This window comes from Orcinus orca, chromosome 14 (assembly GCF_937001465.1).
Source record: "Orcinus orca chromosome 14, mOrcOrc1.1, whole genome shotgun sequence".
In the NCBI taxonomy this organism is placed as follows: domain Eukaryota; kingdom Metazoa; phylum Chordata; class Mammalia; order Artiodactyla; family Delphinidae; genus Orcinus; species Orcinus orca.
Window position 1 is genome coordinate 62,664,134 of NC_064572.1, and position 17,549 is coordinate 62,681,682.

The 17,549-nt window shown below is 36.8% G+C and overlaps 1 protein-coding gene across 5 annotated transcripts in view; it reads right to left on the reverse strand.

Moving 5' to 3' along the window:
- Positions 1 to 17,549, reverse strand: part of CHUK (component of inhibitor of nuclear factor kappa B kinase complex) — a 35,450-nt gene that overhangs the window by 8,002 nt on the left and 9,899 nt on the right. For all 5 annotated transcript variants that reach the window (XR_004482631.2, XM_033425786.2, XM_033425787.2 and 2 more), the window contains 11 exons: positions 17,340 to 17,429; positions 17,076 to 17,200; positions 16,780 to 16,887; positions 16,036 to 16,171; positions 11,580 to 11,774; positions 10,225 to 10,327; positions 7,504 to 7,627; positions 6,961 to 7,112; positions 5,188 to 5,249; positions 4,129 to 4,238; positions 3,413 to 3,462 (listed from right to left, as the gene is read on the reverse strand). Coding sequence is in view for 4 of the 5 variants with exons in the window: in XM_033425786.2 (XP_033281677.1) it covers positions 3,413 to 3,462; positions 4,129 to 4,238; positions 5,188 to 5,249; positions 6,961 to 7,112; positions 7,504 to 7,627; positions 10,225 to 10,327; positions 11,580 to 11,774; positions 16,036 to 16,171; positions 16,780 to 16,887; positions 17,076 to 17,200; positions 17,340 to 17,429 (1,255 nt within the window). In the remaining variant the exon portion in view is untranslated. The remainder of the gene's footprint in view (positions 1 to 3,412; positions 3,463 to 4,128; positions 4,239 to 5,187; positions 5,250 to 6,960; positions 7,113 to 7,503; positions 7,628 to 10,224; positions 10,328 to 11,579; positions 11,775 to 16,035; positions 16,172 to 16,779; positions 16,888 to 17,075; positions 17,201 to 17,339; positions 17,430 to 17,549) is intronic.

The window sequence follows — 17,549 nt, forward strand, 5'->3', positions numbered from 1 at the left end:
ACATAAATAAGCTCAAGTCTTTCTTCTGAAAACTGACCTCCCTTGATTCTTCATCTCCTCCTAGCTGCTCACCTCTCTTCTTTCCTTAACAGCCAAGCTTCTGGAAAGAATAGCCTAGATAACCAGTTCTCAAACCTACTGGTCTCAGGACACCTACACTCAAAAATTCTTAACAACTCCAAAGTGTTCTTCAGGAATTAAACTGAGAAATACAAAAATATTATTAATTTATTCATTTAAAAATAACAATAAACTCACCTATTAATACATTTTTATTCAAAATAACTGTATTTCCCCCTCAAAATTTAGTGAGAGCATTGGCATTGTTTTAAATTTTTGCAAATCTTTTTAATATCACCACCAATCTTATCAGAAAAGCATTTAAGTATTGGGAAGCTGACAAATTTCAGCTGATGGATAGACATTTTCCTACATTTTAATTTTTTGCTGGAAACATGGAATTTTATCACTGACAATACTGTTGGCTTTTTTCCTTCAAGTGATAGGTATGATCCATTAATTTTTAGAAAATATCTGCCTCATAACCAAATCTGAATAACCGTAGTTTTTCTGACAGTCATTGTTCCCAGTAAAAATGGTGTTCCATTAAAGAAGAGGCTAGAAAAAAAAAAAAAAAAAAAAGAAGAGGCTAGTCAACAGCAATGTAAACAACCACTGAAGTGGTTTTCCTTAAGACAACCATCATACCTCAGTATGTAGCAGAAGCACTTTATGAATACTTCCCATTTTGTCACACAGAATATTAAAAAGACATATACTCAAGGGTTGAGATTTAAATAGAAATTTTACTGCTTTACCAAGGACACTCTTAAATAAAACTGGTATTTTTTTTAAACTATGAATGCATGTTAGTGAAAATCAATGACTACTAGCATACTTTGGTGCTCATGCCTTCATTCATGCTAAGCATGGTGGAAGCTGTTTACCCACCAATGCTTTTGCAGCATCAGTGAAAATGTCAACATAGTAAAAAAGGCAAATAACATCCTAGTATTATGAAAACAGTTTTGACCTCACTGACTCCTCTGAAAAGGTTTCAGGAATCCTCAGGGGTTCATGAGCCACACTTTGAGAATTGCTGATCTAGACTGACTTCTCCATTCCCTCCTGTCCCGCTCCCTCCTCAGCCAACTACAATCTGGTTTCTGTTCCCAAAAGGCCATTATTTTACCAGGATCACCAATGATATCCAAACTACTAAGTCCAGTGAATATTTTCATTATCATTTTTATTACCCACATCTCTGTAGCATCTCACCCTACTGATCACTTTCTTCTTGAAACCCTCTCTGTCCTATTCCAATATCATTCCTGCTACATATTTGAGCCATTTCTCAATATTTGTAGGCTCTTCTGCTTCTAGCCATTTCTTGAATGTTGGTATTCCCTATGATTCCATCCTTGGTTTTCTTATTCAACATACTTTTTCAAGATGATCACTTTATTCCTATGGCTGATTACTCTCAAAATAGCTAAATACCTAGCCTGGACTTCTCTACTAAATCCATATATATATGTACACGTCTCTGTGTGTGTGTGTGTGTGTGTGTGTGTGTGTGTGTGTGTGTGTATGCATGTATATGTATGTGTGTTCATATATACATGCATATATACATACATACATATATACATACATACATATATAATACTACTAGACATCTCTATTTGAATGTCTCACTGACACCTTAACATCAACATGTACAAAAATGAACTCATGTTCTTTTCCCATTAAGTCTGTCATTTTCCTATACTTCCTATTATGGTGAGTGGTGCTACCATGCACCCAGCTGCTCTAGCCAGAAACTTGGCAGGCATCCATGATTCTCTACCCCATCTCCTACCACCCATATTAAATCCATCACCCAATACTATCAGTTCTACCTCCTAAATCTCTCTCTTGCCCTTACCCTCCTCCTCTTCACCCCACTGCCACAGTTCAGGCTCTTTGCCTTAGCTAATGACCCGCCTTATCCTGAGCCATGATTACTTCAACAACCTTATAACTAATAAGCATCTCTAGCGCAGCCTCCCTTTAATCCATTATCCACAATGCTACCAGAGCAGTATTTCTAAAATGCTAATCTGATCATGTCATTCCCCTGCTTAAAACTTTTTAGGGTTTCTCTTTGCCAACATGATGAAATCCAAAATCGTTACTATGACATACCAAATCCTTTATTATCCAGCCACATCTCTCCTTCTGAAACTACAATCCAGTCACGCTGCATCTCCTCAAACATGCTGTTACATGTATATGTCTTTACCCATTATACTTATATATGCAAGAGCCTACCTCCTTTCACCGAGCTACTGCTACTTATCCTTTAAGGCTCATCTCAGATATCATCTCCTGCAGGAAACCTCCTCTAACCAACCCTGACCTCCAGTCAGGGTTAGATGCCTATTGTATAGTACCTCATAAATGTAGAAATTAACTGAACAAATTCCACTACAATAAAAACCAACATAGAGGAAATTTTGATATTTGTTAAATACAATTTAAGATGTATATTAATTTGCATGTGTTTGTAAATTTTAAGGTGTAAAACTTATGGGTTTTGTTTGTTTTTTTTAAATTTCAGTATATAGCAAATTAGGGCACAGACTTCACCTTTTATTTCTTCTATAACCCTTCAAAACAAATCAGTTTTTAACTGAAGGATAATATCTTGCACATACGTAATACTTTATAGTTTTCAAAGCACTTTCACAAACATCCTCTCAAATACATTGCCACATACAGTCACTGAGTTAGGAAAGCTAGGTTTCAACCCCATTTTGCAGAAGAGGGAAATGAGATACAGGGAGAAAAGGTTATTTGCCTGAGGTCACTTGGTCAGTAAAGTGCCCTATCTAGAATTCAAGCCTTCCGATTCTCAATCCAGTGCTCTTTCCAGCAGAACATGCTCTGTATTCAGCAGATGTTCAACAGAATTGTTTTGCCAATGAAATAAGCAATCAGCGACCACGTGCAGATGAAGGCATCATTTTCAAAGTAAATGCTTTGGCCTAGCACATGGGCATCCCTCTGCCCATTCCACACCTGAACCCACAGTATCAAATTCTTTCCAATCTCTTTAATTTTAAGCAGCACTTATTTTTTCCCGTCTTTCCACACATTTTCTTGCTTCCTCTTTCCCTTCTTTGAGTTCCTTTTTTCTCTTTCATTCCTTTCTTTCACTTCCTTTTAAAGTTTTTTCTCTTTCAATTTTCTTACTTTGCCTTCCTAATTTCTTAAATTCTCACAAACTTAAAAGCTGTTGTACCATAAACATCTCAATGGCAATACCAAAACTGGAATTTATTCTGCAGCTTATTTAAAATCCAGTCTCCTAGATTTGCTAGTGATGGTTTCCTAAAATGCCTTTGTGTACTGTGAAAAATTGTCTTACCCGAAGGTCTGTGCTTTAACTGCTTATATAGATCAATGGCACGCTGTTCCCTATGAAAGAAAAAAAAAGGTTCTATATGTGAAGATAGTTTAATGACTTTAATAATCTCCAACTTGAAATGAACAACATTATTTGAATGGAGTAATGATCCCATTTTAAAGCAAGTACATATTGCCAATGAATATTTTACAGAGCATTTCACTGGGTAATAAGCAAGATCTTAAGATGCAAAGTTTAATATATTAATACTTCATATCTGCTCTGATCTACTATCACATATATAATATCCTTGCACCAGAAACACTTAAATGGGAAAAAATTATGACCTGTGATTAGAGGAAAAAATCTCAAGTTTCTAATCAAAACACTTAGGAGGTTAACCTTATTTAGGGAATCTAATAGACAATATCTTCCTTGAACCAGAAGTATGGTAAATAGGGAAATAGTTTGTAATTTAGAATACTTGAAAATTTCTTAACACTCATATGAAAAGATGCTTTGATTTAAAAAGCAAAGGTCAACCCAAAGAGTTATTTCCAAAATTTCCTGTGACTAAGAAAGAACTTCCTTTTTAAATATGATGCCAATATATTTGGGGAAAGGAAAACTGTAGAAAAGAATCACATATAGACTTAATCTGCCAGAAATACAAAGAACGAATAATCTGCTACCAAAAATTACAGACACCAACACCAACAACATGAGTTCACCCTTACAGAGATTCCATCAAGTCTCCCTGACGTCGTCCATAGGGGCTCTTCTGTAGCTCCATGATTTCAGTGTGCAGGGACATGATCTGATCCTCCAGGTATCCAATGACACCCACCTAAAATATGATGAAACACAAAAGAAATGACAGGCTCACCACCACACAACACAAAGAACTCAGAGAATGACTTGCTGCAGTAACAGAACTAAGTGATTTAATGTAAAACACTGATTTTGGTGAAGCCCTTTTATCTTTCGGATTATGACATGTAATTTTCACATGAGCACCAACTTATTCCTAGGCTTCTCTCTTTTCTCTCCTGACAACAGTAGACTACTAGCATTTTCTTTTTCCTCCTGAGAAGCAAAAAGATAGAAGTGTCACTAATAAGAAAAAGTGGCCATCAAAACCACTGCATCTCAGTTCTATGATTTTCATTGCCTCTTGTTCCCAACTGCCTTGAATAAGGATGCAGAAAGATAAAGACACGGGATTCCCCAACCCAGGATACCAACTGCCCCACCCACGTCCTCAGGGAAGTGCTGGCATCAAGAAGAGCAACAACTTAGTGGGACCACAGACAGATGTACTGGGTAAGGAAGGAATCTGCCACCTAGAGAATGATTTATACCTAGTGTGACCATATATATTGTCCAAACTAGCATAATTTTGAGAGTATTATTGATAATTATGGCAAGACAGGTATAAACTGAAACTGTCCCAGCTAAACCAGGATGTCCAGCCATCCTATCTAAACCAGTCATAAAAATAACAGTGATAACTACCATCTGTTATTCACTCCCATTTAATCTGTATAACCCTATTAAAAAAAGGTACAGTCTCTATAATATCATATGGAAACTGAAGCTCAGTGTGACTTCAATTTAGTCTCTTTTGCCCAAAGCCTTGGTTTTCATCCACTATGGTACTTCCCTCTATATATACAAAGTATCGACTAGATATTTAGCTGATATTCAGGAATGACATGAAAAATACTCTACAAAGACAGTTTCTAAGGAAGACCTCAGGAATTAATAAGCACACAAAGTGAGCTCAATGATTTTACCTCAGCATAGTGGATAGCCTTTTCTTCCATTTCTTTCCATGCTTTTAACATTTTTTCTGAGGCTAAAAAAAAAGTCTTAATTGGTTATCTCAGAAACAGCCATAGCTTTAATTACTGACCTACCCATCTCCTTGCCATATCAACATCAAAAACAGAGTTATGAGTTGAATTGTCCCCCCCAAAAGATAGCTGAAGTCCTAACTCAGTACCTCAGAATTTGACCTTATTTGGAAATAGAGTCACTGCAGATGCAATTAGCTAAATTAAGATGGACTCAATCCAGTATGACTAGTGTCCTTAGAAGAAGAGGAGAAGAGACACAGACACAGACACATGAAGGGAAAGCTCCATTTGACAACAGAGGCAGAGATTTAAGTGCTACAGCTGCAAGACAAGGAACGCCAAGGATTGCTGGCAAACCATCAGAAACTAGGAAGAATCAAGGAAGGATTCTTCTCCACAGGTTTCAGAGAGAGCACGGCCCTGCCAACACATTGATTCTGGACTTCAAGCCTCTGAAACTGTGAAATGATAAATTTCTGTTGTTTTAAGCCACGCAGTTTATAGCAATTTGTTATGGCAACCCTAGGAAGCCAACACAGATGATTTTCTCTTAAAAAAAAAAAAAAGAAAGAACATTTTAAAAGTAATACATGAACATGATCTTCTTAAAAAATCAAATACTATATTGGGGTATAAAAAGAAAAGTCTCTCTCTTCCCCTCCATCCTCCACCCTCAGGGATCCCTTTGTTAGTCATTTCTAACATAGACACATATCCTTTTCTCTCACAAATGGGACCATCTCTATATACTTTTCCTTCTTTGCTTTTTTCCCCAACTTAAAACATTGCTGCCGTTAAAGACCTAAGTGATCTTTTAACATCAGCACACATAGGGCTACATCACTCTTTTTAAACAGCAGTATAAGATATACAACTGACAAGTCAAAGATAATTTGATAAAAGAATTATAATGTTTTGCCATTCATCAGAATGCCTATAATATACAAATAGAAATAAAACATCAATCATAGAACCTGCTTTAGTAGGTAAACTTATTTATCCAACTAGACACTGCTGATCATTTATTCTGAAATACACATGCCTTGCTCAAGATAAATATACAAACCAGATTTATTTCCCAAAAAAAGATTTGTTTCATGAAAGAAAATAGAAATGCTGAAGGTGACCCTTTTGGTTTATTATTTGAATTTTAACTCTGCTTTTCACATTTCCTTAGTACATCTGAAGGGAGATAAACTTGGAGTGAAATACTGAAAAACTGGAGGCTGCATACAATAAAAAACAGTGGGACTCCACGGCAGGTGGTTTGGGGGAAACAAAAACTCTGGAATTATTTGTGTTATTATTTATAGAAAGATAAGTAGTTTAAGACTTCCCAGGCTATGAAGTCACCCCAATACAGACTTTGTATCTATTTTCTAAATGAGGTTTGACAATTGCAAATTCTTAAATCATTTTTGTATTTTTCTGAAGCTGAACAATTTTAGCCCAACTGTGGTGGTGGTGGTGGTGGTGGTGGGGATGGGAGGTGGGGAGGGAGGGCAGGGGGGAAATAAAGTTGCTCAACTAAAGGTTAAAAAAAAAAAAAACAACTAACATTCAAACCAAACAGGGTTTATGATGATCTGAGATGTCCTCTCTCTTGTTTTAGTATGAATGTAAGTGAAACAACTGGCTAAGAAGAAGGCAACATAGCAAATGGCTTTAAGAGACTAGACACTTCTTTCAAATACATTACCCAACACTTACATATCCCATAAGTCATCTGCTCACTGTATCTTTCCAAGTCAAGCTGAATGCTTTTGTGAAAAAACTCCAATTTAGCTTTCAGTTGCTGAGATGCTGAGATTAAAGTGTTCTTCATTTTTGTCAAGTTAGCATTATATCTAAGAAGACTTAACCTAAACCAGAGCAAGAAAAAAAAAAGACATAAGCATTTCAGAAACACCAGACAAAAGTTTAAAGACTCAAATCCATAAGCCTAAAGCCTATGTTTCTATGAGAAACAGCTGATCTCTAGAATCTGGTCTCTAAAGACTTCCTGCCCATGATACTCTGATAAAACAATCTTCTTATACTAGGACTGTTCAGGAACTACTGTCAAGCTTTTGCAACTAGATGGTTTCAGACCATTAGTAAGAATTCTACAAGTCTGATCAGAATATTACATTTCAAATTGGCCCAGTATATAGTATTGCATGGGATATTGACTAGTGAAAACTGGCAAAATTAATTCTTGAGCATTAATGCACATGACATTGTGCGTGTAAATAAACAAGAGAATCCACTTACATTGCTGCTCTCTGTCCCTGAAAGAGCCTGCTGTAGTCTTCTTTTAGCCCAGACACATAGTGCACTGCTTCGGCCCATACTTTACGCAGCTGTATAATTGGAAGCTGTATTTTGCTGTCCTGTACTATGTGTAAGAAGTTGGGGAAAAGAAGAGGGGAGTTACTTTTTAAGATTCTAGAGTTCATTTACTATTCTTTGTGATTTCCTGTCCACACAAATAGCATTCCCATAGATACTAGAAACAGATGCTAGAAAGAACCACTTGTTACTGTTTCATTCAGTCAATGTACATTTACCGAGCACCTGTACACCTAACATGAACCCTCCAGATACAAGGGGAAATAAAAATGAAGAAGACATAATTACTACATAATCGCAAAGCTTACAATTATTCCAGTCTTTTTTTTCCTTGCTTCTCTCCAACCTGGAATACTCTTTTTTCCTCTCCACTAATTCAAATTCTTTATTTCTCTGAAGATCTAAATCAAGTCCCACGTCCTCCACAATCTGCCACAGTCTTTTCTGCTTCTGAATAACAAATTTCATCTCCTGGACTACCAACCCAGCTTCAGGAAAACTTTATTTTTTACAGTATATGATTACAGGGTAAATAGCAGCTTAATAAGAAATGCCTTCCTCAATGTAAGACTTATGAAATTATCTACTTATGATTATCTCTTGTCTTTTCTTTGGTAAAGGGAATGCTTCTTTCTAAGACCATGGCAGGTATATATATTAAGTTCAGTGAAATTCCATTTTAACATTATAAAATTCTCCAAGATTGAAGAGAGATTCATCTCATACTTAAGGTGGCAATTATATTCTCTGTCATTCTTTTCCAATGAAAATCTTCAGAGAAAGGTCACTACACTGGATTTCATATTGAGAAAACACATTATCTGAAACAGACTTCAAAAAAATAAAGCTGTGTATTTGGAAAAATCTTTGCCTCCTCTAATAATGATTAATAGCCTCAAATAACTTTTCTTCTGTTTTTATATACCCACACTTACTCCTGAGGCTTCCTATAACAGACCAAACAAACAAAACAAAACCAAACCCACACCTTTAAAAAAAGAGTCTGGGTGAGGAGAGCCTGGGAAAAAAATCATATACTGTCAAAAATAAAGTCTGAAAAGGCCTAGAAATGATACCCCAAGTATCATGCCAAGTATCCAGATTTTGGTTTCTAATACTATTCTCAATTAAAATGAAAGGAACCAGGGCCCCTTGGAGAAATGGCCGATTCTAGGACTAGGGCAGGAAATTTAAAAGATGGTCCTGGAATACCTTGTGGTGCCAGAAAGTAAGGAAGTGCTTAAAAAACCAAAAACCGAAACACCCTTATTGATGGAGTAAGTAAAAGGGGCACAGGAAGCCAACTGAAAGAGCTCCTAATGTAAGCTCCAACAATTTGAACAACAAAATAAATAAACTAGTATTGGATTATAATCCATAATATAAAGTAAATATCCATGAATTCAAATTGATATAATAAATAATTGAATAAATTAATAAATGGGAAAAAAGAGATAAATCTTGTGTGCAAAAGAATTCCAAATAAATTATGTAGATACTCTACCCTAAAGGAGGGGGAGCAAAACTCCCACTCCTTAAGTGTGGGTTCTTGCATAGTGATTTCCTTCCACAGAGTACAGTGTGGAATGGGGGGGAAAGACTAAACTTTACAGTAGAGAAAGCTGACAAACACTACTTCAGCCAGGTAAGCAAGGCCAATACTAACAGTCATTAATCATGTTGACAGTATGTACCCTTTACATAATGTGAAGAAAACAGCACTTGAATTCTGTGATCTTTCTCTCAAAAATCCATTTTCCTACTCATGAGAAAAAATATCAGATAAATTGCAACAGTGGGGCATCCTACAAAATATTTGACCAGTACTTTCAAGGTCATCAAAAACAAGGAAAATCTGAGAAACTATCACAACCAAGAAGAGCCTAAGGAGACATGACAACTAAATGTAATGTGGTATCCTGGATGGGATTCTGGAACAGAAAAGGGACATCAGATTAAAAACTAAAAGAAATCTGAATAAAGTATGAACTTCAGTTAATAATAATATATTGGTTCATTAATCGTAACAAAAGCATCATACTAATGTTTAAGTTGTTAACAATAGGGGAAGCTATATCTGTGGGGGAGGGGAGTAACATAAGAATTCTATACTATCTGCTCAATTTTTCTATAAATCTAGAACTGCTTTAAAAAAAAACTAATGAAAAGGAAGGATTATATAATTTCAGCCCTTATGCCCAATTTTGTTCTTGATTTTATAATTTTGTGCTTGTTTTTAGTTTTGGGTAGACAGAAATTGATCACTTAACTTCTTCAAAAGAAAATAATTCTCTCAGGATAAATGAAATCATTTGAATGTTAAGCAGTATTCATAGGATAAAATGAAGTATTTGAACACGCTTAAATAATGAAGGAGAAACTAAAAAGTGAAGATTCATTTTTTTATATGTGAGAACCCTATCCACAGGAAAGTAAGTCTCCTCCCAAATGAGGGATCTGGTGGTGATTTAAAATCTACCTCTTCACCTTTCAAACCATACAAACCCATCTTTCACCACATATAGAAACCTGAAGCATGAGACACAGAACAGAAACACCAAAGGACCATTTCTACTAGTCATTTTGAGTCAAAATTATATTATTTCAGATTTAAAGCTCAGTCAGTAAATGAACTATACTTACCAATATAATTTACACAGTCAGATAAACTTCTGGAAGCAAATGGTCCTTCATATACAGTCTTACTTTTATCAAACAAATAAACCATATAGCTATCACAGCCCCTCTGAAAGAGAAACAAACAATTAAGAAAAAAGATCCTTGAAAATCCTAGGTTCTCTGAGTACCTAAGCACCAGATTTCCTACTTTGAAATGCCAATGGTGAAGTCAGTTTCATTAGCATACATCTCACAGATTTAAGGTCTAAACTTCTGTTTAGGAAAAATAAATAAATAACTGTAGTATGGACTAAAGTGGAAAACAATCACCAAACCCAAAAGGACAAAAGCAAAAAGTCATAACAACAATATCCATAGAATGGGAACACTATTCAGCAATCAAAAGGAATAAAGTAATGATATATGCTATGACATGAATGAATCTCAAAAATATAACAGTATGAAAGAAATCAGACACAAGAGATTATAGATTATATGTTTCCATTTATATGGAATGTTCAGAAAAGGCAAATCTATAAAGGTAGAAAGTAAATTAGTGATTTTTCTGGGGTGGACAGAATGGATATTAACAGTCAATGAGGGCTTCCCTGGTGGCGCAGTGGTTGGGAGTCCGCCTGCCGATGCAGGGGACACGGGTTCATGCCCCGGTCCGGGAAGATCCCACATGTTGCGGAGTGGCTGGGCCCGTGAGCCATGGCCGCTGAGCCTCCGCGTCCGGAGCCTGTGCTCCGCAACAGGAGAGGCCCGCATACCGCAAAAAAAAAAAAAAAAAAAAAAAAAGAGTCATGACCAAAATCATATTTTACCATCCATCTATCCTCTGACAGGACCTATGAGACTGCTGGTCTAATTTGAAGGTTCTAGGCTTTAGTACAAAAAGGGGAAAAAAGGGCTTCCCTGGTGGCGCAGTGGTTGAGAGTCCACCTGCCGATGCAGGGGACGCGAGTTCGTGCCCCGCTCCGGGAAGATCCCACATGCCGCGGAGCGGCTGGGCCCGTGAGCCACGGCCGCTGAGCCTGCGCGTCCGGAGCCTGTGCTCCGCAACGGGAGAGGCCACAACACTGAGGGGCCCGTGTACCGCAAAAAAAACAAAACAAAAAAAAAAAAAAAAAAGGGGGAAAAAAAAGGGAGGAGGGAAGTGGCACCAAAGAGAAAGTCATGCATAGTTCAAAACAACAAATGTTTCCTTTCTACCTTTTCACCTTGCAAAGCAATAAGCATAATGAGTAGGATAAAACTAAAAGAAGAATTCTAAGATGTGGACCATCCCCCAAAGGATTCCAAGTATACATCAAAAACGCAGGGCATGCAATCTCTCTGTGACTTCTTATACTCTAGGTATATTAGAATTGTCTTACAACTCCATCCAAAACACACTGAGAGGCTGGTTTCCGAGGATCCAAAGAAATTCCCGTCTCTGAAAGAAGCTCTTGAGAACAAGTATTTATTCCAGTTTCACGCTCAATACGAGACTGTAGTGAATGAAGACTTTCATCAGGTGGTAACAGAAAAGAAATGATCTTTGCAGAAGTCATATTTAGGATGTGTACTATCTGTTTAAATAAGAAAAAAGAGAAATAAGTATTGATCGTTTGCTACATAAAAGATTCAGTGCTAGATACTAAAGAGAATTTAAGCAAAAGGCATTATCTCTGCATTAGACAAGGTTCATTCCTTTTCCAAAGTGAGATCTCCTTCTATAATTATAGAATGACAGTCTGAAAACTGAAGATAGAGTTTACTTTTCTACTGCAACAGATGTTAGTTCCAAAGAATAAAGTTTCAAAGTTCTAGGGATGTACAAAATCAAGAAATAAAACCCCCAATTTAAAAAGGTAACACTTATAGAAAAATGGTACAGATGAACTGGTTTGCAGGGCAGAAATAGAGACACAGATGTAGAGGACAAACGTATGGACACCAAGGGGGAAAGTGGCGGGGAGGGGTAGTGGCGGTGGGATCAATTGGGAGATTGGGATTGACATATATACACTAATACGTATAAAATAGATAACTAGTAAGAACCTGCTGTATAAAAAAATAAATAAATAAAATAAAATTCAAAAATTCAATAAATAAATAAATAAATAAAAAGGTAACACTTATTTTGAGAAATATATCACTGACCTGGAAGGAAATGTTTATGAATTGCCTAATAGATGCCAACAAGTTAAGTGCTTTCACATAACATCCTATTAATTAGATCTTCTAATCTCCATTTTGGCAAAGACAGAAACCAGAGCTCTGAGAACTTCTTGCCTAAAGCCCCAATGAAAGTAGCCTGATATAGGCCAAGTAAGTGTGAGACTGAGTTAGGTGGGGCTCTACCCCGGTAACCAAGGACAGCCACAGAGTTAGAGGTCAGTCTTTTGAACACAACGTAATTTTAAATCCTTTTCCTTCTACTGTCCTTAGATAAGCCATACAAAGTTAATACCTATGTTTCCCCAACGCCTTATATTGACCAGTGTATACAAATGATTAAAATTATCTCTGCTAGAAACGTTTATTACAGAAGTAAAGCACTAATTTTCTTTTAATATACAATAACCTTCTAAGTTTAAAAAAGGTGGGGGGAAGAGAAGGTAATCTTCCAAGTTGACATGGATTACAGTACAAGCATACCAGCTGAGATCTTCCATTCCATCCTGGCCTAGGCAGATTTCACACTGTGACAGTGACCACTAAGAACAATAGCAGAAATTTAGTATGAAAATCCTAAGGTGGACATTTACTTTTATACAGGGTATATTTCAAACTAGGGTGGGGTGATCATAGCATCCCACTACTAAAGCCGAGCTAGAAGGCAGCAAAAGAAAGCGTGAGGAAATACAACCTAAATTAACCTTTTTGTTCACTCAAATATTTGATAAGTACCTACTATGGTACATACTATTTAGTGTGTTGTACTAGTAATGGGTATGCAAATTGAGTAACTTACTGATCCTTGCCCTCCATAGGATAACAGTCAAATAAAAGATATTAAAGAAACATTGAAAGAACTAAAATACAATGCAAAATGCAATAGGTACTGTAATGATGTAAAATATTGTGCCAATTCCAAAGGAGATTACTTGGTGGGAGGAGAGGGATGCTTTATAAAGGATGCACTATTTGAGCTAAACTTTGAAAAGGAAGAATGATTAGAACAAGAAAAGATTAAAGAAGAAAGGTTCTTCTAGGCAGAAAACAACAAGGTAGGCAGAGACGTAGAAGGGGATGAGCATAATCAGAGAATAAAAATTACTCAGTTCAAATGTACCTAAAATGATGTCCCCTTAGGGCATAACAGGAGCTAAGCCTGGAAGTGCAGGATGAAATGAGACCAAGATAGATTCTGAATACCAATGTTAAGAGTTTGGACTTTGAAAGGGAACTATGGAAGGCTTTCTAAATTGAGAACCTGGCAAGTTCAGAATTGTTAAAACATTCAAAAGATACATCTCACAAAATAATTGGATATGTAAATTGAAGAACATGGAATAGTCAGATAGCCAAAGTTTCCGACCTAGGTAACTGGAAGGGTGACAGTGCAAGTAAGAGGCACAGGAAAAGCTGCAGAAGTAATTAACGGAGCAAATGTGCTCAGTTTTTAATGAATTATGTCTTGGATAAGTGGGACCACCAAGTGTAGTTATAAATACTCTGCAGAGAGTTGTATAGTCACAACTAAGGAGATAAATTTGGAAGTTATCCATACTCAGTTTATAGTTAAAGTTATACAACTGGAGAGACTGCCAAAGAAAAGGAAGAAAAGTAATATGGAAGAAGAGAAAGCTAAGGAGAGACTCTTAGTGGCAAAGAATGTTCAGTACACTTTTTTCAACTTTGCTACATACTTAAAGTTTTTCATAATAAACAGTTGGAAAAATATGCCATTCCCTCCTTAAACAATGTAATAAACACCTCAGAAAAATGCCCTGCAATAATACCAACCTGTTTTGCAGTTCATGCTTCTGTGTGCATGACATTCCCCTGCCTGTAAATCTTTCCTCCTGCCCATTCCCAGGATTAACACTTACTTATCCTTCAAAGTTCAGTCCTATTATTACGTCTAGGAAGCATCCCTGAACTACTATGAATAGTACCCTACACATACCTTATTCTGTACAACCTCAAAATAATATTGATCTTTTAAAGAAGACATTACTGTACCTGAGCTATAAATGTGTGTGTGTATATATATATTTGCTCAGATTCACAGATATGCAAACCGTGGTGTTGCAAACTGAACTAAAGCCTATAGACCACAGAACACATAGGAGGACTCTTTCCCCATGCTCTACAACAAGCACATGCTCACAGACCCCTTCCAAGTAAAAGTGATGCTATGATTACCATGACAAGGCTAAAAAAAATCTGAGATAAAAACCGAAATTTTTTGAAGGCAACAAAGAACTAAAGAGTGTCACCAAGTCCTGCTTGTCTAACACATTGGGGGATGATTTATTCCTTGGCACAGTAGAAGAAAACCAAATCATGATATCAGATATCTCTTCAATGTTAGCCAAGAATGACACCAACATGGCCTCAAGTTCCTATTTAAAAAAGTATATTGGGCTTCCCTGGTGGCACAGTGGTTGAGAGTCCGCCTGCCGATGCAGGGAACATGGGTTCGTGCCCTGGTCCGGGGAGATCCCACGTGCCGCAGAGTGGCTGGGCCTGTGAGCCATGGCCGTTGAGCCTGCACGTCCGGAGCCTGTGCTCCGCAACAGGAGAGGCCACAACAGTGAGAGGCCCGCGTACCACAAAAAAAAAAAAAAAAGTATATCAACATGAGAGTAAAACGTTATATGACTAGTTCTTTCTCATTTCAATTTTAGAAATGCTACCTGCTACAAGCAATCAACAAATATGAAAAGACCATAGATGAGAGTTGTTTTGGGGTATACAGCATAATAGAACCTCTCATTCATATCACTGGATATTTACTGAGAACCTGGTACATGCCCTGCTTTGTACACAATGCTGGCATAGGGACGGTGTGGTGGTAGGGTAGACAACTGTTAATAAAAGTAGTAAAAACAATCCTAGCATTGAAAAGACAATCTGTAGAGAGAGGCATGAGTGGAAGATGAGAAACAATTAGAGAATATATAATAGTAAAAATGATTAAATGACAAACTGTGAAGTAGAGACCATTCAGAGAAAAGGAAAGTTGAATACATGCCAGTGTAGGTGAGGAGATACACAGAGATAGGTATCAGTCTGGGCAGAAGCATCTGTCGAAGCACAAAAATGCATAATGGACTTGATGGCATAAGGAGCAGTGACAAGCTGGTCCTAAGTGAAGTAAAGGGTAAGAGAAACGAAACAAGCACTTGGATGGGGTGGACCTGAATTAAGAAAGCCCCCAAAAGCCAAGCAGATCAGTTTAGACTTGACTTGGTAGGCAAGAAAGAACTGTTAAGTTTCCTGGACAGGAGAATAAAAAAGCATTTTCAGAAGATGAGACAGGCAGTTCATGTTGCATGGACTGTAGGATGGAAAGGAAATATAGAGGCATGAAAGCCAGGTAGGAACCTTCCTCACCAAACCAAATCTAGTACGATTAGACCTAAATGAATGAAATGGTACCAATATGAAAAAGGGGAAAACCCAAAAGATGCTACAAAGGAATAATCAACAAGACCATTTCAAAGTAAAACTGAGAACGCTTACTAAAGAAATAAAAATGCATCCACTCTAAGAATATCATCATCTTTTTCATATAAGCATCAGGAAAAGATTATTAAAATATATTTATGCCCATTTTCCAAATAAGTTTGTTAACTTCAATGCAAGTCTTATGAAGTAGACCCCATTCAAACTAACCTTCAAATTCAGAATGTGATCCATTAATACAAAACATCTTGGCTGCTTCAAAGTAAGATCAATAGGTCCTCCTCTCTGCTGAGGATCCCAGTTTAGCATCAACTGTAGCCAGTTTTCCATGGGTTCTACTATTAAACTAGAAAACATACAAAAATGGGATAAAACTCATTACGTTCCAATTTTCTTTTAGTTTTGTAAAAAAAGAAAAGGTAGTTTTACAGGTTGTCCATTTCCTTTGTCATTATTTGCATCATTTCATATCTTACTTTCAAATAATTCATGAAATGACACATGATAAGCCTTTTTTCCATAAAAAAACAACCCCAAACCCACATATGCAAGTTACCGGCAACTCCAACAGGTGAATCCAGTTCCATTCCCTAAGGAACCCATTCACCACAGTATCCCAAGAGTGTTCTTAGCACCTAAGCCAATCAGTTGAATGGCAGTTCTTGTTCCCACTAGACCTGTGCTGTCCATATGGTGGCCACTAGTCACAAGTGGATATTTGCATTTACACTTAAGTTAATTAAAATTAAATAAATTTCAAATTCAGTTCTTCAGTCATACCACCCACCTTTCAAGTATTCAGATACTCATGTGGCCAGCACAGATATAAAACATTTCCATCATCACAGAAAGTTCCACTGGATAATGCTGTTTGAAACAGACAACAACTCTACTACTGTTCTTTTAAAACCCTGAAGAAACTGAGGCAAACTTCCTCAACTAAAATATACATACCTACAAAGGCTATTTGGTTGAGGTAAATGGCTACTAAACCGAACTTCTCCTGTCATCTCTTCGCATGCAAATATACACTTTGGATCCTTCTTCTTAATCTTCTCATGCCTATAAAAGCAAAAGCTACCTCAGTTGACAACCTGATTCTCACAAACACTAAGAATTTTTGCCTTTTAATTTTATCCAATTATGTGTTAAAAAGCAATTATACCATTTAAAGAAAGGTTGGGGGGGAAGTGGGCAACTGAAAATTTCCATTCCCATTAATCATACCAAAGTTCTCTCCCATTTCTTACCAGGTAAATGGCTGCAGATGATGCAAAAAAGGCCTATACCCAGCAATACACTCAAACACCATGGTCCCAAAGCTCCAATAATCAACAGTGGCTGTGTAAGGCTTATTCTCAAAGAGCTCTGGGGCCTTAAAAAGAAAAAATGCTTTAAACATCAACACTGAAAGAGAAAAGCTACATGAGTTTTGAACTATTATATTCACGACCTTCAGAAATAAGAATGAGAATCCTGTACACTTAAAGTCAAAGAAACAATACATGTCTTACCAGATATTGCAATGTTCCCACAAAAGATGTACACAGACTTCCTTGATCAACATCTTTGGCATATCCTAAATCAATTATTTTATGCATAATCTGCAAAATAGTAAGTATTAAATGGTTGAGAAATTTGAAAAGGAAAGGCAATGATGTCCTTATAAGGCTCTGGAGAGGGTGGTGGTGAAGAGCATGGGCTCTGAAATAACACAAACATGT